Below are 24,959 nucleotides of genomic sequence, written 5' to 3' on the forward strand. Positions count from 1 at the left end.
TATTTAATGGGGGCACCACACTTCCAGCTAGCAACTGACCACAAACCACTCCTCCCACTTTTCAACAACCCCAACGCCAAACTGCCACCCAGAATAGAGAGAATAGTGATGAAGATGCAGAACCTCGACTTCACCGCAATTCATATACCTGGAAAGTCCAATATGACTGACTATCTCTCCCGACACCCATTACCAGAGGTAGAGAAGACCAGCCATGAGCGACACGTCAGAGCAGTTATTGAAATAGATCATGCGGTAGTCATGGAAACTATGCAGTCAGCAACTAAAGACGACAGAGCACTCCAAAAGCTGAAGAAAGCACTAGAAACAGGGAAGTGGACCAGAAACGATCCAGACTTGGCACCATACTACGACCTGAGAGCGGAAATCTATGTGTCTGAGGGAATCCTGCTAAGGCTAAACAGAATCATTCCACCGGAATCCCTTCGAGACAAGATAGTCACCGTAGCGCACAAGCAGGGGCACTTAGGCATATCAAAAACAAAAGAACTCCTCAGGAAGAAATATTGGTTCCCAAACATGAACAAGCGCATTGAAGAGATTGTTAACACATGCTTCAGCTGCCAAGTGGCAACCAACACTCACCACACTGAACCTGCCAAGATGACAGATTTGCCGAAAAGACCGTGGGATACCGTTGAAGCAGACTTCTGCGGGCCATTCCCTAACGGCGAGTACGTATTTGTTGTAACCGACCAGTACTCAAGGTACCCCGAAGCTGAATTTATCCACTCAACATCGATCAAGCCAGTTCGAAGAAAACTGAAGAAAATCTTCGCTACGCATGGAGTACCGAAAACAGTGCAAACGGATAACGGACCACCATTTAACTCCAAGGAGTTCCAGACACTCGCACAAGAAATGGGATTCAACCACAAGAAGGTGACACCCAGACATCCCAAGGCACAAGGACAGGTGGAAGGTTTTAACAAACTCGTAAACAAGACAGCCACCATTGCAAATCAGGAGGGAATAGAAATACACGAAGCAACCTATGACATGCTTCAGGCTTACAGAGACACACCACACCCAGCTACCAAGATGACTCCCTATGAACTAATGATGAATAGAGAAGTCCGGACCAAAATTGAACATTTCCCATCGGAAACATCACCAAAGGATCAGGAGGTCAGACGCAATGACCGAAACTACAAGGAGCGAATCAAACAATACCATGACAAGCGATACCGGGTGACACAACTTCAACTTGAAGAAGGACAAGCAGTCATCATCAAACGAGAAAAGAAACGGAAAGCTGAGACACCATATGAACCACACATCTATCTTGTAACCAAAGTGAAAGGATCCACTATCTATGCTAGGAGACTAAGCGATGGAAAAACAATCTGTCGAGATGCATCGAGGTTCAAACTGCTGAAAACAGACACAGGGAGCACAAACGACGAAGAAGCCAGAATGCCGAAACCGACCCAGATACCACCTGCATATAGTTCCCAGCAACCAGAAATAGCAACACAGAGGAATGATGCAGCTGGCAATCATGAGAACAACAGTCAGGCCGCACCAGAGCCACAGCTTAGGCGATCAAACAGAACACATAGATCAGTGTTTGAAGGACACCTAAGAGATTTCGAACAGTGCTAGGTTTAGAATAACTTGAGCAATGACGTAACATTGAATATGAACATGAACATTGAATTTGTTGCTGTTACATTAAGTAATCATCCTGAATCATAGTTCTTTTTGTTGCCATGAGATTTAAGTTGATTTAAGTTGATTGTATTTGCATTTATATTCTTACGGAAATGTAACTGAAAAGGGAGGAATGTAGTAATATGATAGTACATGATTATGCAATCGAACGAGAGATCACGTGACAATTGTAAAGCAGAGAACACATGGCTTATAATACAGCAAGTTGATTATTGCATCTGCGTCTTCACTCATATCTTTCTAACATAAAGAACCCCTTCGGTTACTACACATGGTAGTACTGTAGAACTACAATAATACTGGGTAGTTGCCTGTTTACAAATTTCCAACCCTGGCGGTCTCAAATGCAACACAGCCAATTAGAATGCCCCCATGTCAACACCTCCACCAAAGTTCATTTTTGCATATTCATTACATGTTCAAATCCATCAATCACAATGCTCCTTGTTGGTATGAAATTAAAGTTTTGACAATCAGAAGCTGGTATTTCCAACCATCAAAACTGAGGCAAAATGAGAGTATACATGTAGCACTATTTATTGTTACACTATCTCAATGCCAACAAAAGTAGAGCCTCACCTTTTTCCCTCAGAAGAAGCTGAATCTAGAAGCAGGAGAGAAGGTTTCAAGAAGAAAACCATGTTACATGTATGTCTTCCACTAAGATTGGACAACAAGAAAACCACATGTTTTTCATGCTCCCAAGGGAGAGAAATGATTTTGTGTGGCGTGTGCAGTGTCAGACATTTAGTCCATAGTCCACAATCTAAATAAGGAAGATTCAGATCTGAGAAGCAGGTAAGCAGACTTTCGTAGAAACTGTATTCTAAACTGAACTGTCCATTAATATTATTTGCTTTAGGAAGAGTTCCAGCAAATCTTTATGGAATGAAATGTTCACAAGTGCACAGTAAGATTCAGCAAAAATCTTGCTATACCTTACAAAAGTCCACTCACAAATACTTATCATAACAGAGTAGATTCCCAATGGAAAGTGGACTTAGTTGATTCACAATGTCTTCGTCAGTGGAATAAAGGATACAAGTACACTGTATTACTGATCTATGCTGATGTCTTTACAAAGATCACTTTGTTAGGGTGAGAATCTAGGACTGTGGCTTGATCAACATGACCCAGCCATCACAGAAACCCAACTCTATACACTGTTCACCAACACAACCTTTATAGTGAACATCAGGTACGAAAATGACAATGGAGCTAAGGCCCGATCCGCACTAGCAGAATATTTGTTTATTTAGACAAAATTTCTGTCAACACCAACGTTCTAAAAGTGCGGATGGTTTGTTGCGACTTGACAAATTTTGGCCGAAGCGGACAAAACTTCAAACCCACTGACGACAAAATTTGTCCCGGGTAAAAATTGGACAAAATCGTTTAAGTAAACAAAATTTTGTTTATCTTGTCATTAATATGTCAAAAAGCTTTTAACGGTTTAAATTTAGCGTTTCAGTTGTTTCTTGTGTTGCGAAACTAGATTTTACAATTTTCGCAGTGGACAAAATGAAGCCTAATAGTTCATGGAATTTAAATCCCATGGCAAGCTATCCTTTATATGGACAGCCGAATTCTGCAAGGCTCTGGAACATGCCCCCATACGATGACCAGTTTGGCTACCCCCATAGAAGCTTTGAGAATGGAGCCATATTTCAAACACGCCAGTTGGCATCAGACCAAATATAAGAGGTCTTTGCACAAGAGGCACAAGTACAAGCCCAAGAGCAAACGACTGGAAGTGGCACTAAAGGAAAAGGGGAAGGAAAGGCAAACTATGAAAGTGGACAAACGAGGAGCAGAGTTTTCTAGTCAATCTCTGCGCTGAAAAACACGACCGTCTCGAAAGTAAGGACGCAAGGAAAGTTTGGCAGGAAATCTGCGACGAGATTGAAATGAACTTCGGCACCAAAAAGACAGTGGAAAAATGCCAGCGAAAGATCAAGTATCTGATCGACAAATATAACGATGCAAAGTCATGGAACAAGAGTCAAACGGGAGGTCACATACGTAAAAGTGTTTTCTACGACAAAATAGACCGAGTTCTTGGAACAAGGGATATTGTTACCATGAAACACGTGGTCGAAGCGGGCACAAGCACCACTTCTCCGTCTTTTCCAAGCGCAAACCCTCCAAGTGATCATGATGGGTCACAGCCAAGCACGAGTCGAACACCAAGTCCTCCAGAAAGTGGCACTGCTTCTACTAGCATCAGTGGGACCAGCAGTGAAATATTGGATGGCGAAGTTCACTTGGCCAGCTCCAGCAAACAGTGCTGGAAGGAAAGGAAGCGAACAACAAAGTGGAAATTGCCGACCGAAGACACCGGCAAGGAAAAGGCACTTTCCATCAAGAAAAGCCTGGAATCCATAGAAAAGCAAGGCAAAAAGCTCACTGTGGTTGTGGAGGGTATGCAGCAGAACCACGGGAAACAGTTAGAAATGATGGCATCTTTCATGGGCTCTCTTCTGGAAGCCATAAAGGATAAAAAATAGATGCATGACAGTTAACCTTTTTCTTCAATGGACTGTTCAGGCCGAAGATTCCTATTAATACAGTTTATAGAGTTTAGAGTTTATACTTACAAATATATATTTGAATTTTTTTATTCAATCGCTTTTACTTTATTAAAATCATTTTCCAGTAAAGAACATTTTTCAATTCAGTTTACAATGGACTGTTTGGGCTAAAGATTCCTATTAATACAGCTTACAGAGTTTAGAGTTTATAATTTATTTACAAATATATACTTGATTTGTTTATTCAATCGCTTTTACTTTATTAAAATCATTTTCGAGTAAAGAAATTGTAGTGATTACTGTAACATTGTTTGATTCAGTTTACAAAATTGTAAAATATCAATTAAATGTTGAGGTTCAGTCATGCATTTGCAATGTACTCTCTTAACACACTTCGAATGTCGTTCCTATCCCTTATAACATCATCGTTGTTGCTTTTATGTCCTTGATCTCGAGGGTCATCATTTTCATCATCATCCCATTCATCTTGATTCAGTAGACAGAAGTTGTGAAGGACTGCACAAGCAACAGCGATTTTGTTGGCAAATGAAATCTTGCTATCCAACCGTTTTCCCAGTATACGCCAGCGATTTTTTGGCATCCCGAAGCACACTCTACTGCTACTCTGGCACCAGACAAAGCTTTATTGAAAGCTATTTCCTCTGGATCTCTCGTTGCTTCGGGAAATGGTTTTTGAAGCCAGGAGGCAAGAGGGTATGCACTGTCTCCAACTAGATAGGGTTTGATATCATTACCCCCAATTTGCAAAGAAGGACCCGTTAGAATCTGATCGTGCTCTGCGAGATCAAATATTGTACTATTTCGTACAACTCTCGCATCATGCATACTGCCTGGAAAGCCAGATGCAAAGTCAAGGAAGCATTTCCTTCCGTCAACAATAGCTTGAACAATGAAGTCGTGTTGTTGGTAGCGACTGAAGTAGTCCACAGCACTGTCTGGAGGAGCAGATATTATTATATGGGATCCATCAATCATGTTCATCATCATGATCCATCAACTATGTTCGGGAGGTCAGAAACATTTTGAAATGTCTCTGTGCAACGCCGTGTTTCCACCTTTGTGAAGGGGAACTTAATGTAATCATTCCTGAGGTTGAAAAGGGCCTCCACAACATCTTGCACTGCTTCTAGAACAGTTGACCTTCCAACGTTGAAAACCGGCCCAATACTTTCGTACGAGTTACCGTGAGCTAGACGGTACTAACTAAGCGCTAGAATTTTTTCTGGAGCAATACAGTCACGCAATCTTGTATTTTCTCGAGTTACGGCCGGCCGCAAGACGTTCAACAGAATATGAAAGGTACATCGCTTCATTCATAGTTGCTTTCTGAAATAATCCCCGGGAATCCTTCGGTCATTGTAGTGAATCTCAAACCAAGACTGGTCTGGTCTTGGAAGTCTCCAAAAGTATGGGTTGTGTCGACATACCCTGCGTCTCTGTATTCTACAGTATTCAATCGTTAAGAGCACCACTTGATTTCGAAGGTATTGATGCCTCAACAACAGGCACACCATAAGGAGTATTTTGTCCGCCATCTGAGCAATGTTTACAAGAAAGAGGAATGCAACAAGTAATAAAATTTGAACACGCTCCATTATCCCGCCAAACTAAAAAATTGAATAAATTATAATGAAATATAATATTGACAGTGTTGACACAACTTGAAGACTTTACCTTGTCAATGCGGATGCAACAGACGAGACAAAAATTGTCGCAAAGATTTGCCACGGACAATTGCGATTTTGTCTCCTAGTGCGGATAGGCCCTAAGCCAAAAAAGTTAAAAGATCATGTGTATGCTACTCATCAAACAATCATTCAGACTAAATCACCACTGGAGTGAGTCTGCAGCAATGAGTTCAAACCTTGAAACCCCTGGGAAATTTCTTGTCTTCTTCAATCAACATTATCAAAAAATCCATGTCAATTTCATCACAACCATGAAACAAGTCACCACTGACTCTTAAATACATGTAATTGGTGAAAAGGCAAGAGATCACATTCTGTAGCAACATTACATTACATTGTATGGACGTCACCCTTTCTAAACTGTTTTCTGTGAATGAGAAGATATGAATTTTATGTTCGAGTGACAAGAACAATATCTCACTCGTTCGCTTCGCTCACTCGTGAGATATTGTTCTTGCCACGAGAACACAAAATTCATATCTTCGAGCCAACGTGTAATGTTCTTTTTATTATATGGAGACTAAATATTGAATATTTACGATTTTATCGTGTTTCACAGTAGTCAAGTTTTACAAATACGGCTGGGCTTTATAAAAAAAGGCAGGAAAAAAAAGGCGGGAAGCGTGACGTCATTGAACAATACAACACTCACAAAGGTAACATACGGAAAATACGCCACTCGGGTCCCCGATGAGGTGGCGTATGGAATCTACGAGTGGTTTAGTTCCCAGTAAAACACTCTCCTCCATATAATAAATGTATATTATACACTGTATAAATATTATTCATTGAGTCCTTTCACAGGAAAAAATGAGCCCATCAAATAATTGACCTGCTCCCAACTGTTTGGCTTCATACATGTACATGTAGCTCAGTTGGTAGAGCATTGCAACAGCATCACAGAGGTCATGGGTTTGAATCCAGTTGGAGCCATTAACCCATAACCCATTGACTGACTGGGGGTTCCCCTTTGACGATTAAAATCATCTGGCATTAGACAGTAAAAATTTAATACTAAGTACGGCCGGTTTAGGCCGGGTTGGGGGTGAATGGGTTAAGTGCGAGAATCATTTCTACATTTTCACTATGTTTTCTGTAAAGACCATACACCAGAGAACCTTGCATTTTATTCCATTCAAGGGATGAGAGGGAGGTGCCTGGCACATGCAGTATCATAAATGTATTTAATGTACGCTACGTGAATGGGTTAAGTGCGAGAATCATTTCTACATTTTCACTATGTTTTCTGTAAAGACCATACACCAGAGAACCTTGCATTTTATTCCATTCAAGGGATGAGAGGGAGGTGCCTGGCACATGCAGTATCATAAATGTATTTAATGTACGCTACTTTAAAGGCCAAAAGAATGACCATCAGTTTCATTTCATGTAATAATGACTTCTGGGAGCTTCTTTTCCTTTTACAGTCTATTTTATAAGGCCTTTTTTACTTTCACACAAAACAACCATCAGTTTCATGAATGTCCTAAAAACTCAGAGTGAATAGATACCATGGTGCCTTAGCACACACTGATCATTGCTTATGCATGAGAAAACAGATATTTCCATTCAATCTTTTCATGAAAATAATATCTAAAAGAACAATGTGACCACAGAAATTCTCTGTTAAAACTGTGAATGAATAGATACGATGATACCCTTAGCACACACTGATTGTTGTTTGTGCCTGACAAAATCAAATATTTCCATTCAATCTTTTCATAAAATATCAAAAAGAACAAGGTGACCAAAGAAATTCTCAGTTACATGTACATGTAGGTTGGTTTGTTTTGCAAAAAAACTAAATTTTACTGTTTTATTTCAAGTCAAATAACCTACAAAGAAGTTTAAAACCCAAAACAATGCTATAAAAAGGAGGTAAAGGAACTTAATTCATTTACTTTCCTACCGTGAACTGAAATTCTTCTGTTCGGTGTAGTTGTCGTACAGGTAAGGATCGGTTAAGAATCTTTGATAATCATCTCAACTGTCAACTAGCATTTGGCGTGCCATGTAGATCATTTTTTAATTACACATACCATACAAACAGATCTCACCTTATATGATACTAATTAATGGAGACTCCCAGGGATTCCCCATTAGTGAGAAAAATTGTCTGGCATTAGAAAGAGAGTAAAATACTAAGTATGACCAGTTCAGGTCGGCTTGGGAGTCAAAGGGTTAAATCATGATTGTATGTAGAAGTCTCATATTGTTGGGATTCATTTTCCAAATAATTTACGCCGTTAGTTTTCACTCAGATGGATGTAGTCCTATTTTCCCTGATTGCATAAAATACTGGTAATAAATGCTTCATAAATCTCCCACAGTGTGTGCTCATTAGCTGAGTAATTTTATTTTTTCTCATTACTAAGAAAATAAGCAACTACCGGTACTGGTAATAATTTTTTACTATGGAACAAAAGTCATTTCCTTGAAATGACATTCTACATGTTCATAAGTGATCCTTTCCTCAACTTTTTGGGAGTGTCTAAAATATCCTTACTGCCAACTTTCAGCTTCAAAGTTCTCCAAGTGACAATTATTTTCTCTACCCTTTCTGATTCTTTTTTATTTCATGGTTATTTCTCCTTCAGTTATCTTTCAAATAAGTTCCCCAGCAAACTGGTCTTGGTATAATGAGGAACCTTGCCTGATCCCATTCTGTATCAAAGGTTCCATATTTGGGGTATTTGTGTACTGTTACTGAGGATAAAGATAGAATCATCTTTTCATTGTACTTACATGTCCTTGATCGGGCTTTTCCTTGATGCACACGTTCATTTTAGGTATTGTCATCAACAATATCATGGTCTAACCATTTTTAATGATATATGTACTTGTAAACTACTCAGCAAAAAAGTAGCTCCAAAGTCAACATTGGAAACCATTGATTTCAAAACCATCATTCCTGGTCAGCGGTCATCAGACAAGATGGCCACGAAATTTGAAGCTCCTACATGTAGGTAAAGGATAGAAAGTTGAAACTTTTTCTTCATTATTTTGTTTTTACTGTCCTTAACCAATGAGACTTATAGATTTTACTCTGTCTAACGCCAGATGATTTTACCCGTCAATGGGGAACCCCACAGGAGTGAAAGGGTTAATGTTAAATTTTTCTTGCAAACAAGTCTGCTAACGAGAGAGGGAAACAAAAACAGCAGTGTGCTTTTCTTGAACATTTTGAAACGTTCGTCCATGAGTTGTTGGCAAATCTGAGCAAGGGACAAAACCAGATTATACAGGACATCTTGAATTTAAAAGCTTAAGTCCAACACAATGAATCTGCATTAGAGCAGATCACTAATCAATTTACTGTCCCCAATGGGAGTGTCGAAGGACTTAAAGGAGAGTTTCAGGACGCAGTGTGTAAAGTTGATGAGATGGAAAGCTCAATTCAAAACCACATGAGGCAAATTGAAGTAATGCGTGAAAAACTACTCTCCCTCGAGCCTCATTCAAGGGAGTGCAATCTCCGTTTCGACAACATTCCAGATTCTGCATCCAGAAAACCCGTATAATTTAATCAGACCAACTCAATATGGAAGAGAAGATAGAGAACGCTCATACAGTTGATCCCAGTCGCAATGAAAAACCAAGAGTGGTAATATGCAAGTTTTTTTGTCGTCCTGAGAGGCAAAAAAAAAGCGTGATCTTGAGGGAGGTGTTTGGATCACAGAGGATTTGATCTGGGATCACGAAGAAAAAAAAAAACTCAAAGGTGTGATGAAGGAGGCGTTTGAGAATGGGAAAAAACCCAAGATTCCATCGTGGGAGATTATATATAGATGGCATTCCACATTGTAAATCATAGTCTATTCATGGTCAGTTTAGTTATAACATGTATATATTCATCTCTCTTGAATCAAACTTAGGATATTTTGTGATATTTTGACTTTATTTTATTTCCTTTTTGAATTTAAATGATAAACGATGCAAACGATCCAGAATTACATCTAAATTCCTATAATGACCATCCACATTGCCAAAAGTGAATTTCTCGCTATATGAAGAGGAAAAAATCAATGTTTCAGTTTACAGACGTAAACCAAATACATGTACATGTAGAGGTATTCTTACTGTTGGATGCTACTGATACTAAGAAATCTTTTGGTCATGATAAGGTTCACCACTTAGTATTATCATCTGGTGCATTTGAAATATTTAGGCTACTGACTCATATCATAAATCTGTCAATTAAATTTGGAGTGTTTCTAGATAGCTTGAAGATTGCTAAAGTTATATCGATTTTTAAGCAAGGCTCTCAATCTGCTTGCAATAATTACCAACCAATATCAGTGCTTTCGGCACTGAGTAAAATAATTGAGAAATGCATTCTTAATCAATTAGCCTTTTAGATCTGTAAAGTCTACAGCAGATTTAATAGATAAAATCACAGGCCTTGATGAAGACTGTTATGCAGTATCTCTCTTTCTAGATCTAAGAAAAGTCTTTGATATGGTCAATCACTCTTTTAATTTTTTGTCATCAAAACTTGATCTATATGGTATAGGAGGCAATGCAAATCAGCAGTTTAGATCCTATTTAAGGAAAAGAAAGCAAAGGAGTTTACTCATGGTGTTGAATCAGATCTTCTTTTAATAAACTCAGGTGTACCTCAGCGTTCGATTTTGGGTTTTTTTCTTTTAGTTATTTACATAAAATGATCTTGTTAATGCAACTACGTACTTCTCTATAAGATTACCATTGATTTCAAAACTATCATTCCTAGTCGGCAGTCATCAGACCTGGTCAGCGGTCATCAGACAAGATGGCCACCAAAAATTGAAGCTCCTAGGTAAAGGATAGAAAGTTGAAAATTTTTCTTCATTATTTTGTTTTTACATTGAACATTTTGAAAAGTTCGTCCATGAGTCGTTGGCAAATCTGAGCAAGGGACAAAACCAGATTATACAGGACATCTTGAATTTAAAAGCTTAAGTCCAACACAATGAATCTGCACTAGAGAAGATCACTAATCAATTTACTGTCCTCAACGAGAGTGTCGAAGGACTTAAAGGAGAGTTTCAGGATGCAGTGTGTAAAGTTGATGAGATGGAAAGCTCAATTCAAAACCACATGAGGCAAATTGAAGTAATGCGTGAAAGACTACTCTGCCTCGAGCCTTATTCAAGGGAGTGCAATCTCCGTTTACTGACTCGTATAATAAATATGTCAATTAAATTTGGAGTGTTTCTAGATAGCTTGAAGATTGCTAAAGTTATATCGATTTTTAAGCAAGGCTGTCAATCCGCTTGGAATAATTACCAACCAATATCAGTACTTTCAGCACCAGAGATGTATCCAGAGTGCGTCGTTGCATCCTGGGATGCACTTGTTTTCCTTTTAGACGCATAGAATATCGAACAAAGGGTCCAGTTGGAAGCAGAAAAAATTGTTTATGCAAATTATGAACGCCAGGAAAAACAAGCGAACGGCGTATTTCACAGGGAAATTGAACATTCCCATTTCTCACATCGGAGAAATGATTGAGTTCCTGAAATTTCAAGGTAAGCTGTTATTTGTAGTCGAATAATTTCATTTTGTCAGCCATTATGTCCAGCTTCATAAGTTCAGTTTTGAATTCGCACGTGTTGCGTGACACGATCTGAGCTGTTTTTTACGTGAGACAATCAGCGACACTTTCGATCTGCCGCCAGTGATAATAAAACATTTCAGTCGAAGTTCAGTTTGTTGCATGCTTCACAAGTGAATTTCAAGCATTAGTTCGCTTATCGTGGGTGAAATGACAGAGAATCCAAAGGTAAAGTATGTTAAATTTTTGTTTTGTGCGACCCTGTTGATATTAATTCTGGGCGTGCAAGTGTCATCGTCTCGGTTCTTGTTTTGCACGTACAGGCGCGTAGCGTGGTCATTTTTTCAAGTAAGCACAAGTACATATGATCTAGCAAGCTAAGTAAACAGAGCGAAAAATACTGCGTTCTTTATTTCTTGTCAAAATAGTTGTGTGAATACAAGCAAAGAACAAAGCGTCTTGCCCTTATTTTGAGCAAATTTGGTGCATTTTGGTCGTCTCTAGCGTGACTGGAATTGTCAAGAACGTTCTCGAAACGTCGCTCCTTTGTCACGAACGTTCTTGGAACGTCGGTCCTTTGCAACCTTGCCTTTTTGTTGCATGCTGGCCAAACAACACTGCATTGTTAGTGCAGAAGAAAGGTACAATGCAAAACTAAGTTAGAACATGGTATAGCTTTTGTTTTAGTTTTTAAAATTTAATCAAAGTGGTGCTTTCATCACGAAATCTTGGTTGCGTACAAGTAAAATGTTAAGAATAGAAACGATTGCTAAAAATTTCAAAATTTTCTGGTCACTTCAAGTACGCACGTGCGTATATGCGTATAGGACGCTACGCACCTGACGTAACTTGTCTGTTTTGCAAATTATGCAACTTTTCTTCGGAATTAGTGTTAAAATCAACGTGTTAAACATGAAACTTGAATGTATTCAATCGCTTGGTTATTAACATTGCCCATGGCCAAGTCAAGGCCGCACGGGCCGACGATGAACTGTGTATCGATCGCTTACATTTGTTTACTCTCTTGTTCCTAAATTACACCTCAAAGTGTGGTTAAAATAAATGATGCTCTTTTACGGAAAATTGAGATTCAGTTCTGTTTTTTTTTTTTTTGCTGTGGAGATCTAGGTCATTTATCAACTGGAGCCAACAGTTCCTACAGCATACGGATTCGATTCCTCGAGACGTTTTCAATGTGATCGATGGAGCTTTGAAAGCCCATACATTTTGATCAATGAATCAACAGGAACAACAGTTTCAAAGAAATTAATCATTTTAAGTACATATTCGTCGGGAGGGATAAGACTTAATTTTTTTGCAATTAGAAATCTGAAAGGGTACTGCAGCAGCAATTAAGAGGCAATAGATCGCATATTAATTCTTGAATATTAATTAGCTGGACCCCCAAATTTTTCAAAAAGGGGTCCAGAGGACCCCCAAATTTGAAAACCTGGAAACATCTCTGCGGCACTGAATAAAATAATTGACAAATGCATTCTTAATCAATTAGCCTTTTAGATCTGCAAAGTCTACAGCAGATTTAATAGATAAAATCACAGCCCTTGATGAAGACTGTTATGCAGTATCTCTCTTTCTAGATCTAAGAAAAGTGTTTGATATGGTCAATCACTCTTTTAATTTTTTGTCATCAAAACTTGATCTATATGGTATAGGAGGCAATGCAAATCAGCAGTTTAGGTCCTATTTAAGGAAAAGAAAGCAAAGGAGTTTACTAATGGTGTTGAATCAGATCTTCTTTTAATATACTCAGGTGTACCTTAGGGTTCGATTTTGGGTTTTTTTCTTTTACTTATTTACATAAAATGATCTTGTTAATGCAAGTACTTCTCTATAAGATTATTACGTACTTCCTTAACTGTGACTGGTAAGGATTGATGTACTAGCTGTTTCAACGAATCAATTCTGAATTGCCAGCTATTTATGACTGGTTGTGCTCAAATAAGTTAACCCCAAATCTAAGCAAGACAAAATACTTGGTTTTCCAACCACATCAAAAAAGCAGTTGTAATTTCCACCCTCCTCTCAAATTAGCAGATCAGTATCTCGCGAAGTCTTATGTAATATCAAATATCTAGTATTAGTTATTGATTGTTTCCTATCTTTGCATGGTCATATTGATTATATTTACTAGCAGTAAAATCAGTAAAAGTGTAAACAATAATTTTATCAAAACTTAAATGACATGTAACTACCCTATCCTTGAAAAGTATTTATTAATATGCACTTGTTTATCCGTTCTTAACCCACATGTACAGTTGCGTACTGTAGGGTAATAACTACAAAGCTCTATTATCACATATGGTTAAGTTCCAAAACAAAGCTGTTAGGATTATCAATAATGCACCACTTTGTGATCACATTACCGCCCACTATGCGAACCTTGATCTAATTAAGCTTCCCAACATTGTTCAATTGAATACCTGTCTACTAATCTACAATCACAATATACCGGTAGATAAAAAACCCTCAAATTTTACTCTGTCCCTTGCATCTGAGCAACACAATTCTGACACTAGAAGTGCATCCTCTCAGCATCTAAATCCTTGTTCCTTTAGAATAAATATTAGGAAATCTTGTACAACAATTATTGGATGTGATTATTGGAATGATATCCCTATATCTATTTGTGAAAAGTGAACTAGACAATTGTTTAAAACGGCACTCTATCGACATTATCTTAGTCAGTATTGATCACTCCAGAAAACAAAGACCCCCCCCCCACCAAAAAAAAAAAACAATAGCATACCAAAGAGCAAATAACAAAACACATCATTCATGTTATTTAAAACAATGGATACGCTATCTGTTGTGCTGTTACAGTAGGGTCTCCATTTTCGACACACCCAAGCCGTTATGTGGAAAACAAAGACCAAAAATGAAGACCCCCACAAAAATATAAAATGACGAACAAGGTATCCGCTGACCAGTACCACATGACCATGTCGCACACTCAAGCTTAGAGCTCAGCGAGGTCAGCGATTTTTTATTTAAGGGTTGACCGCTGACCATGTACTGGTTTTCGATTGGATTGCAGACTCAACCCAGGTTAACTCACCAAAACATGAACAAGGCGTCATTTTTCGCGTGCTTTCTGTGACTCGACACGGCTACACAGCAATACCACATCAACTATAGTTTTTACACGGTCAAAGCTTTTCATGTTCAGGTGGAAAACGGTTCGGAAGATGTGGTCCACACTGGTGGCTATGCAGTTATTCAAGTACGCATCGAAGGGATATACATGTAAACTTTAAGCTGAGTGTTTATTTTTAATTTGCTTAGAGCTGCTTTTTTCTCTGTATTGCAATTTTTGGCATATCTTTAGAAGCTCTGATAAGGTTACATGATGCCTGGAGGACCTATGCCTAGAACAGAAATGAAAGGAGAGCGAAAGAGAATGACAACGACAAAACCGAATACCAGTAATAGCTCATACTTAGTGGAAGAAATTACTCAACAAATTCTTTCCTTGGGCACTAAACCGTTTGTTATTTTTATGGGTGTGTTATTTAAAAGTGGATGCATATTTTTAAATGGTGGTTTAATCGGTTCTTCCTTTGTTCAGGAATGGAAATCGAAGTTTTATCATCAACTGGAATTAAATAATTATCTGTACTCTTTTGGACATAAAGAAAAAGTTGATTTGTTTGTTTTGCTCTAAACTGCGAGCAAACAAGTGCTTTTTTAATCCGTTTGCCCAACTGGTTTTTATTGTGCCTCAACAGTGACAAGAACATTTTGCCCTTATGTTATAAACATGTAAATTATTGCAAGTTGTCGTAAAATTAGGGGGAAATCCCACTTGCTTGTGTTTTCAGAAGTTTGTTTAAAGCACCTAAACATTATTTAAGTGTTGGAGCGGATCTTGTTTGACGTTCGTCCTTTCTTGCTGGCCTTGCAGATTCTTGTTCCAAGCCAACCTGGAGTGTTTCAATGAAATACATCAAAATGTGGATGATCTCCTTTTCAGAGATAAAGTGGAATAAAGTACTTCAGTAAAACTCTTCTTTGACCTTGAAGTAGAAAAGTTTTTATTTTTATGGCTTCTAATTTTAGCCTGATTCCTATTCGCTGGCTTCTGACGAGTTGACTCTGAAATGGCTTTTTTCCTTTTTAAAACTCATGCGGTTCAAGAAAAATTCATTGCCAAACTGGTGAATTTCAATGTAAATTTCACTCGAAAAACTAATATCGTACTCATCGCTTCGTGCTTCATGCGATATCAGTTTTAACGTAAAATTTACCGTGGAATTCACTAGTTAGGCAATGAATTTTTTTATAGAAGAAAGCAAAGAAAATAATTTAATTATTAAAGTAGCAACCGGAAACATCAAAATGCGAACAATTCGAAACCTTCTTTTTTCACTAACACTACAGGCAGCTAGTACACTGTAAGAATAAATAACCAGAGAGCTCCGCTTTTAGGCTTGGCTAAATCTATATATTATTTTTGTGGGGGTCTTCGTTTTCGGTCTTCATTTTCCGCATACCGGTCTGGGTGTGTGGAAAACGAAGACCCTACCGTAATTCACAATAGATAGCGTATCCATTGTTTTAAAATAACATGAATGGTGTGTTTTTGTTCTTTTTTGAGGGGGTTTTTGTTTTCCAGGTCTTTGGTCTTTGTTTTTCACACACCCTTAGTTAACCTATATTTTGTCCTTCTCCATTTATCTTGTACTTGGCATGTTCTATAATAAACTGCTGTATTTTGATGTAAATGGAGGAAATAAAAATACAAATACAAAGACCTTAGTGTTCTGTCAGGCATTGTAACCTGAAACCCTACTTCACTTCCACTGATAGCCAGCATTGAAGGTATCCACTTGAGGACTTGACAGATCATCTGTAAAAATTAATAGCCTAGTCATGAAATTATAAATTGGAGACAATGGAACACTGCACTGTATGTTCTTCTTTTATGTATTAAAGTGACACTTGTTACTAATTTGAAAAGCTGTTGCTTCTCTCATATTTAAGCCACTTAATCCTTTGACACCCAAACCAGCCTAAACCGGCAAGACGTGAATAAAATGATCGCCAAGGTCGCCAATTGGCGACTGTTCCGGCCTGGAAGCGGTGTCGTGATAATCAGTATATTTTTTTAAACTCTAGATCCAGACAAAATGAAAAGCCTTGATGAGATACCTACAGAAACATTGTCCATGAATCTGTTTTGCAATTCTTGCATTCCTCTTCTTTCTCTATTTGTATGAAGAGTTGAAGGAATAGATGTACACCCTTACCTAAGAAAGATCGTAGGGCGGCCATCTTTGTCTCAAAATGGTCAACACTTCTTTCCTCCATATAATACTCAACAGTGTGTCATCAAGGGAAAATGGCGACCAACATATTTTGTATTTGGTGGCAAAAACGTCATGCTAGCTCCCACATAGAGCACTAATGTAACATAGTAAATCATATATAATAACACAAAGAGTAACCTACATTCAGATGCACTCACCTACATTCATTCGCACTCACCTACATTTATACGCATTCACCTACATTCATGCGCACTCACCTACATCTATATGCACTCACCTACATTCATACGCATTCACCTACATTTATACGCATTCACCAACATTCATGCGCACTCACCTACATCTATATGCACTCACCTACATCTACATGCACTCACCTACATTTATAGTAGGCATCCTTCTGTCTCGGGAGACAATGGTTGCGTCCTGTCTTGTCAAATCAGTCTGGTTGAGAGCAGCGTCTGGAATGGCTCAGCAGACCTATCCCGGCGTGACAGTCCAGGGGCAGCCAACGTCACTTTTCGAAAAATATCTGTTCGAAAGACGACTTGAGATCTAGAATTTTCGGATCATTTGTTGTAAAATTTCTTGCTTGCCTGCCTGTCCTAGGATTTTCGAACATCTAAAAAATGGTATAATTGCCCATTTTAAACGGACTTTTAGCCTAAATAGGTCACCTAGAATTTTCGGGAGCCTTTTTTCTGGCTGAAATTTTTGAAAAGGTAAGCTTTGATCCCTATAATTTTCGGATCACTAGACTTAAAGCTAGGAAATCCGAACAGATGAAACATTTTTAGGGGATAAAATATGCCTATATCTTCCGTTTAAATACGAAAACATGTTTAACAAAGCGATGTTATGTGGTTTAGAACTATATTCTCGTTGGGTGCCCCTGACAGTCCTTGCCACAAGTAAGGCAAATGAAATCGGACGGCTGGTCTGAGGTCTGGCTCTGCTGTCTCTGTTTCCTCTGTTCCCTTTTGGTCTCCAGCTGGAGGTTCCTCTTTTACATTCATATGCATTCACCTACATTAATACGCACTCACCTACATCTATATGCACTCACCTACAGTCATACGCACTCACCTACATTTATATGCATTTACCTACATTCATACGCACTCCCCTACATTTATATGCATTTACTTACACCCCTATGCATCAACCTACTTTAATACGCACTCACCTACATTCATACGCACTCACCGACATTAATTCGTACGTATTCACCCACATTAATACGCACTCACCTACATCTATATCCACTCACCTACATTCATACGCATTCACCTATATTAATACGCACTCACCTACATCTATATGCACTCACCTACAGTCATACGCACTCACCTACATTTATATGCATTTACCTACATTCGCATGCATCATCCTGCACTCAAATCCATTCACCTACACTCAAATGCATTCACCTACACTCCTATGCATTCACCTACATTCATACGCACTGACCTAAATTCGCTTGCAGTTACCTACACCCTTATGCATTTACGTACAGTCATATGCATTTACGTACACTAAAATGCATTTACCTACATTCACACGCACCGACCTACATTCACACTACACTCGTATGCACTAACCTACACTAATATACATTTACGTACACTCGTATACACTGACCTACATCAGTGCAATGCTTTATTGTTGTTACATGTATATGCAAACATCGAAGTAATGAACTCACGTTTCATTCCCAAAGAACAATTTTTAATTTCAATTTAGTCCCATTGTTTAAGCTTGGACGCTAACATGAACCTGAGGTAATTCACTCCATGCATACACCACTTTGCCTAATTACTGTGGATTAATCTAGATATACCACTGCCTGAGAAATTTCTGTAATTTGATCGGCTGAGAGCAGAGGTATTTCAGCTTAATTTGAAATACCTATATGTGAAAATTACAGATACTATGGTAACCAAAAAAACCTCGTGAATCTTTCTACAAAAAAATTGACAAAACTCTACAGAACTGAATAAAATACGCGGTTTACCACAAAACTAAAAACTACCCTAAAAGTCATTATAAAAATTATGGTAACCAAAATCACGAAATAATCTCGTCGCTCGAGTTACGAAAAAATGGCGACAAGATTTCCACATTTTCAAAATCAGGAAAGTCAAGAACTAAAAGAGAATTCATGAAACCAAAATACTAAGAAACGCACATAGACCTGGCCAAATGTCTGGACCAGCTGGGCCGAACAAGAACTTCGAAACCAATTTGCTCGACTACGAAGCGATACAACTCGACGAAAAGTTGCAAAAGCTCTTCGCGTTACATGAATTCTCAGGTTGTAATATGAAGCCCATAAAACGTGGAATTCTTTAGATATTCTAGGGCAGAAACAGTTCCATCCAGTCTTTGAGCGACTGGGACAGCTCTCACCAGAAGGCTTCTAAAAAACACAATGGCAGCAGCTTCTTACGGCTTACTGAGCAACAGTTACAGGTACAGCGTATCATATTTAATCATTTTTTCAAAATTCCAAGACAGAGACAGTGCAAACACACTTCTCTGTTGAAGAAATCTTGACAGATTCCACCTAAGCCAATGTTGACAAATGAACTCAAACTTTAACTAGCTAACTCAATGTTGTACCCAATTCAAATCTCCCCGGGTTAAGGTTCTTTGCGTATTGTATTGCATTATAATGTAGCATTCACATTTTAATTTAAGTGATATGTAAATACCTGGAACAAATCATTTCATTCCCAAACTTGAACGTTGTCTCAAATTTCACTCGCCTAACGGCTCGTGAAATTATTATGTAATTTTGAAATATCACTCGTTGGGTATATGCCAAACATTTTTCAACTGTTGTCATTTACTTTATATAAGTAAAATAACCTGATAGCGTATGGTTTTTTGGTAATTGACCCTTTAATGCTGTCAGTAATTGGCTAGGGTTACCTTCCCTTGACGGTTTGTCTAACAAGGTGATACAGTGTATATGGCTCCCGTAACACCGAACAGTAGGATATACAATTTTTCCAGTGTTCTGTTAAGATTTTAAATCTTTATGAGTCTTTCTAATTTCTCGAAATTAAAGAACAAAAGGACATCTGAGAAGGACACTTGCGATTTTGACGAAAAGGTTTTTTTTCTTAATTGTGACGCGTTCGGTTCTCCGGTTTCTCTCATTCAGAGGGCCGGAGCAACAGGTTTTAAAACACAAGTCATATTCCACCGGTGACTCGTTACAGGTCATTCTTTTACGAATTCTCAATTAACCCAAAACCTTCAACAGGCTAACCTTTAGGCCTAAACGCCATTTTTAGGCCTAATGAGGCCTACGTTTAGCATTAGTAAAGGTTTTGTCACTAGTGACCTGTGAGTAATGACGTGTACTTTAACTGAAAGCTGTCGGGGGCCAGACAGCTCACGTTGTAAGGACCGTTACGCAATCCTGTAATTGGTAGGTATTTAGTTATTGTTTTCTGCGAAAAGTGTGCCAAAATCGCCACAGGTGTGAACATTTCTTATTAACTCGCTATTCCTTGAAATCGCGTTACTTTGCGTATACGTGAAAAGATTCGATCGTGGGCTTCTAAATCGGTCAGCTCTATACTAGTATTTTACTGCATCTAGGAAGCCTCGAAACGCCTCTTCCCTTTTCCATTTGTGCAGCAACTTTGCTCTAACTTGGTTTAAGGACTTCAATCTAGTAGACTGAGTTGTGCTCAAAATACTAGTCTCCAATGTTGTCGAACTTCCAAATTCCATTGTCGCCTTTGCATGGTCAAGGTACTCATAGCTGGGTTTTCGTTTGCTACTTGGCGAACTCGATGTTATTTTTGGTGCTCGTCTTTTCCTAACGGAGAGCACATTCCTAGAATGTGAATGAATGCATATGAATGTAGGCGAGTGCATATGAAAGTAGGTAAATGCATATAAATGTGGGTGAGCGCGTATGAATGTAGGTGAGTGCGTATTAATGTAGGTGAGTACGTATTGATGTAGGTGGATGGGTATTAATGTAGGTAAATGCATATAAATGTAGGTGAGTGCATATGAATGTAGGTGAGTGCGTATGAATGTAGGTGAATGCGTATTGATGTAGGTGGATGCGTATGAATGTAGGTGAATGCATATAAGTGTAGGTGAATGAATATGAATGTAGGTGAGTGCGCATTAATGTAAATAAATGCATATAAATGTGGGTGAGTGCATATAGATGTAGGTGACTGCGTATGAGTGTAGGCGTATCAATGTAGGTGAGTGCGTATAAATGTAGGTGAGTGCGTATTAATGCAGGTGAATGCGTATTAATGTAGGTGAGTGCATATAGATGTAGGTGAGTGGGTACGAATGTAGGTGATTGCGTATAAATGTAGGTGAGTGCGTATGAATGTAGGTGAATGCGTATGAATGTAGGTGAGTGCGTCGGAATGCGTATAAATGTAGGTGAGTGCATATAGATGTAGGTGAGTGCGTATGAATGTAGGTTACTCTTTGTGTTATTATATATGATGTACTATATTATCAATTATGAAATGGTATATATGAAATGAATCATATATGAACTGCGGATATGAAATCAAGTTCAAACCCCGTTGAAATCCGGAATTTTTCACACTTCTCTACGCAATTGCAAAAATTGCGCAAGAACACATAGGATTTGTAAACTCTCAAGATGCTGACAATGCACCAATGTTTAGAAATTGATGAGCCTATTAGCCGATATGAAAAATACCATAATACTATTTCTTTATTCCTCCAAATTTTTGCATAAGCATTGTTTCCAGTTTCTCTTTGGACCGTTGTAAGTCCCAAGAGAAGATAAAATCAATGCTTATGCAAAATTTTGGATGGACAAACAAAGAGTATTATGATGAAATGGTATATGAAATGAATCATATATGAACTGCGGACATGAAATCAAATGAAGCTATGTTCTTCGCAGTTATAAACGCAATTTTTACAATTGCGTAGAGAACCCTGAAAAATTCAGGACTTCAACGGGGTTTGAACCCGTGACCTCGCGATTCCGGTGCGACGCTCTCAGTTGGTTAGAGCGTCGCACCGGAATCGCGAGGTCACGGGTTCAAACCCCGTTGAAGTCCTGAATTTTTCAGGCTTCTCTACGCAATTGTAAAAATTGCGTTCATAACTGAGAAGATCATAGCTTCATTTGAAAGAGTATTATGGTATTTTTGATATCGGCTAATAGGCCATTTCGGAAAATACCATAATACTCTTTGTTTGTCCCCCAAAATTTTACATACGCATTGTTTTCGTTTTCTCTTCGGACCATTGTAAGTCCCAAGAGAAACTAGAAACAATGCTTTGGTAAAATTTGGGGAGACAAACAAAGAGTATTATGGTATTTTCCGAAGTGGCCTATTGTAAGGTCTTTCTCCAGATAATGGTAGCACATGTACATTGTGTGGAGACTGAAAATGCTGAAAACACAACCTGCAGTGAGAAGCCCTGAGCCCTTGGCAATCTTGAGCCAGCAGCCTTGCATGATTGGAGATCCTTTGCTTTGAAGGGCAGGGACTAGTCGCACAAGTCAAAATCATCCTCTCTCCCCGGCGGGGAATCGAACCCCGGTCTCCCGCGTGACAGGCGGGGATACTATCCACTATACTACCGAGGAAAAACACGGTATTTGGACAAGGCTTAGTAGGAGTGTTGAGTGGGATACACTAATCGCGAACATGCGCCGAAAAATATTTATGATGAAATCACGGAACCACCATATTTGGCACACTGGATGCCAATGTGTAAGAGATGCGGTCGGTCATTTAGGCACATAACTTACGCAAGTGTGGTTTTAAATCTTTGCTCCTTCTAGTAGCGTTTCTTGTCTGCCGGAATCAAAATTGGAAGGTTGGACTCGCGAAATGAGGAGCATGGATTACTAGCAGATGTGTCATGGCGATCTTCAGTGATCCTCTAAGTGAAGGAAGTTGCATTGGGGAATTAGCTCAAATGGTAGAGCGCCCGCTTAGCATGCGGGAGGTACCGGGATCAATGCCCGGATTCTCCACGGGTGATCAAATCTGCCAATGTTCCGAGCTCAAACAATCTGAAGTTGACTTTTTCTTCGTCATGGCACAACCATGCGGGTCTTGTGAACAACAAACTTGGTCAGAGCGCTTGCCTTGTAAAAGGGAAGGCATGGCTTCAGGTCCCATTGGTGCCTAAGTATCAGTGTATGGCCCATCTTCCAGTGTGGCACGGTGACAAACCACCTGTTTTCTGCGTCATGACATTTGTTTTTCAAGTAAATGAATGGGCTAGCGCTTCGTGTCTTGGAGCTAAAAATCACTTGCCTACTGTGAGTCTCAATAGATGGCAGTGGTGATGGAATAGACCACTTTCTTTATATTAAAATTCAGATTGGCAGCGAGGCCTAGAGGACACAAGGAAAGGAAAGTGAATGAACATGTTTATTCATTTCTGTTGTTTGTGTCCTGTAAGCCTCACTAGCAAGCTGAAGTTTAATATATGGAAAGTTGTCAATAGTGTGCACATTCTTGACTTGTAGCCAAATTGACCTTCTTTGAAGGCTGAATGACGGAGGAACCAAACAAGACGGACAAGAGATCTTTTTGAAAAATATGCTGAAGGCCTTCATTAATATTTGCCGAAAATAAAGCATGCAATTTCTTACAGGGTCCATGTTGCGTGCGGCTATCCTTCAAGCCCACGTGTAAGAAAGTGCTTGGAAGTGAGTAGCGAAAACCCGTGAGCCTTTTTGCGTCATCAAGAAGAAATGTTTAAACAGATGGAGATCGCGGTTTGGGTTAACCAACGATGGGCCTCTGCCGATGTTATACCAACACTTAAAATTTTCAGCTTCTAATGGCAAACACATTGAATGAGTTGGCTGAAAGCCATTTTCGCGAAGAGTGAAAGCTCCGAATACTGCCAGCTAGGCGTGATTGGTAAAATGTAGCATGGGAGGGCCTGTCCGGGAGTTGAACCCGGGACCTCTCGCACCCAAAGCGAGAATCATGCCACTAGACCAACAGGCCGATGACGGTACTGTAGTGGTCTTACAGGGACGCATTTTACTGTCACACGCCATGAGAAAGAAAAGTAAATAAGCGAGGGCCTTGGTCCATGTGAGGCTCGAACTCACGACCTTGTCCTTATCAGCACCACGCTCCACCAACTGAGCTAATGGATCAGGCGGACTCAACAAATGGTGTGGTTTGTGATTTCAAAACGCGTCCAGCGGAATGCAAGTAAATTTTCATGCAAGTTTTGACTTAATCAAGAATCATTAGTTGGATACATTTCACGTATAGAGATATGAATTATTTCTAAACAATTCTTTTGACATTTCAATTTTACATAGCCCTGAACAAAAAAACCCCGTTCTTTTGACCGGCAATAGGTCTCTGGGTGGCACATAAATGACAATAGGTGACGTAATGGTGAGTATGGCTATACACAGAGGATTTGTAAACTCTCAAGATGCTGACAATGCACCAATGTTTAGAAATTGATGAGCCTATTAGCCGATATGAAAAATACCATAATACTATTTCTTTATTCCTCCAAATTTTTGCATAAGCATTGTTTCCAGTTTTTCTTTGGACCGTTGTAAGTCCCAAGAGAAGATAAGATCAATGCTTATGCAAAATTTTGGATGGACAAACAAAGAGTATTATGGTATTTTTGATATCGGCTAATAGGCCATTTCGGAAAATACCATAATACTCTTTGTTTGTCCCCCAAAATTTTACATACGCATTGTTTTCGTTTTCTCTTCGGACCATTGTAAGTCCCAAGAGAAACTAGAAACAATGCTTTCGTAAAATTTGGGGAGACAAACAAAGAGTATTATGGTATTTTCCGAAGTGGCCTATTGTAAGGTCTTTCTCCAGATAATGGTAGCACATGTACATTGTGTGGAGACTGAAAATGCTGAAAACACAACCTGCAGTGAGAAGCCCTGAGCCCTTGGCAATCTTGAGCCAGCAGCCTTGCATGATTGGAGATCCTTTGCTTTGAAGGGCAGGGACTAGTCGCACAAGTCAAAATCATCCTCTCTCCCCGGCGGGGAATCGAACCCCGGTCTCCCGCGTGACAGGCGGGGATACTATCCACTATACTACCGAGGAAAAACACGGTATTTGGACAAGGCTTAGTAGGAGTGTTGAGTGGGATACACTAATCGCGAACATGCGCCGAAAAATATTTATGATGAAATCACGGAACC

At 39.0% G+C, this 24,959-nt stretch overlaps 1 protein-coding gene, 1 long non-coding RNA gene, 4 other non-coding genes and 1 pseudogene across 6 annotated transcripts in view; 2 read left to right on the top strand and 5 right to left on the bottom strand.

Moving 5' to 3' along the window:
- The window catches only part of LOC137977079 (uncharacterized), a 2,662-nt gene extending 2,631 nt beyond the window's left edge, over nt 1-31 (top strand). The window contains exon 2 of the mRNA XM_068824368.1: nt 28-31. Within this exon, the coding sequence (XP_068680469.1) occupies nt 28-31 (4 nt within the window). The remainder of the gene's footprint in view (nt 1-27) is intronic.
- A 4,687-nt stretch (nt 32-4,718) lies between these two features.
- LOC137977080 (uncharacterized) lies at nt 4,719-5,782 on the bottom strand (annotated as a pseudogene).
- A 7,436-nt stretch (nt 5,783-13,218) lies between these two features.
- On the bottom strand, nt 13,219-16,775 carry LOC137974784 (uncharacterized). The gene is made up of 3 exons (XR_011117502.1): nt 16,645-16,775; nt 16,244-16,338; nt 13,219-15,412 (listed from the first exon to the last, which is right to left on the bottom strand). It is a non-coding gene; the product is annotated as an uncharacterized lncRNA (long non-coding RNA).
- Nucleotides 16,776-22,310: 5,535 nt separating this feature from the next.
- Trnad-guc (transfer RNA aspartic acid (anticodon GUC)) lies at nt 22,311-22,382 on the bottom strand. Its single transcript has one exon. It is a non-coding gene; the product is annotated as a tRNA-Asp (tRNA).
- Nucleotides 22,383-22,702: 320 nt separating this feature from the next.
- On the top strand, nt 22,703-22,775 carry Trnaa-agc (transfer RNA alanine (anticodon AGC)). The gene has a single exon. It is a non-coding gene; the product is annotated as a tRNA-Ala (tRNA).
- A 919-nt stretch (nt 22,776-23,694) lies between these two features.
- On the bottom strand, nt 23,695-23,766 carry Trnap-ugg (transfer RNA proline (anticodon UGG)). Its single transcript has one exon. It is a non-coding gene; the product is annotated as a tRNA-Pro (tRNA).
- Nucleotides 23,767-24,789: 1,023 nt separating this feature from the next.
- Nucleotides 24,790-24,861, bottom strand: Trnad-guc (transfer RNA aspartic acid (anticodon GUC)). Its single transcript has one exon. It is a non-coding gene; the product is annotated as a tRNA-Asp (tRNA).
- Between the last annotated feature and the right edge of the window lie 98 nt (nt 24,862-24,959).

Source organism: Montipora foliosa, chromosome 11 (genome assembly GCF_036669935.1).
Source record: "Montipora foliosa isolate CH-2021 chromosome 11, ASM3666993v2, whole genome shotgun sequence".
Lineage (NCBI taxonomy): Eukaryota > Metazoa > Cnidaria > Anthozoa > Scleractinia > Acroporidae > Montipora > Montipora foliosa.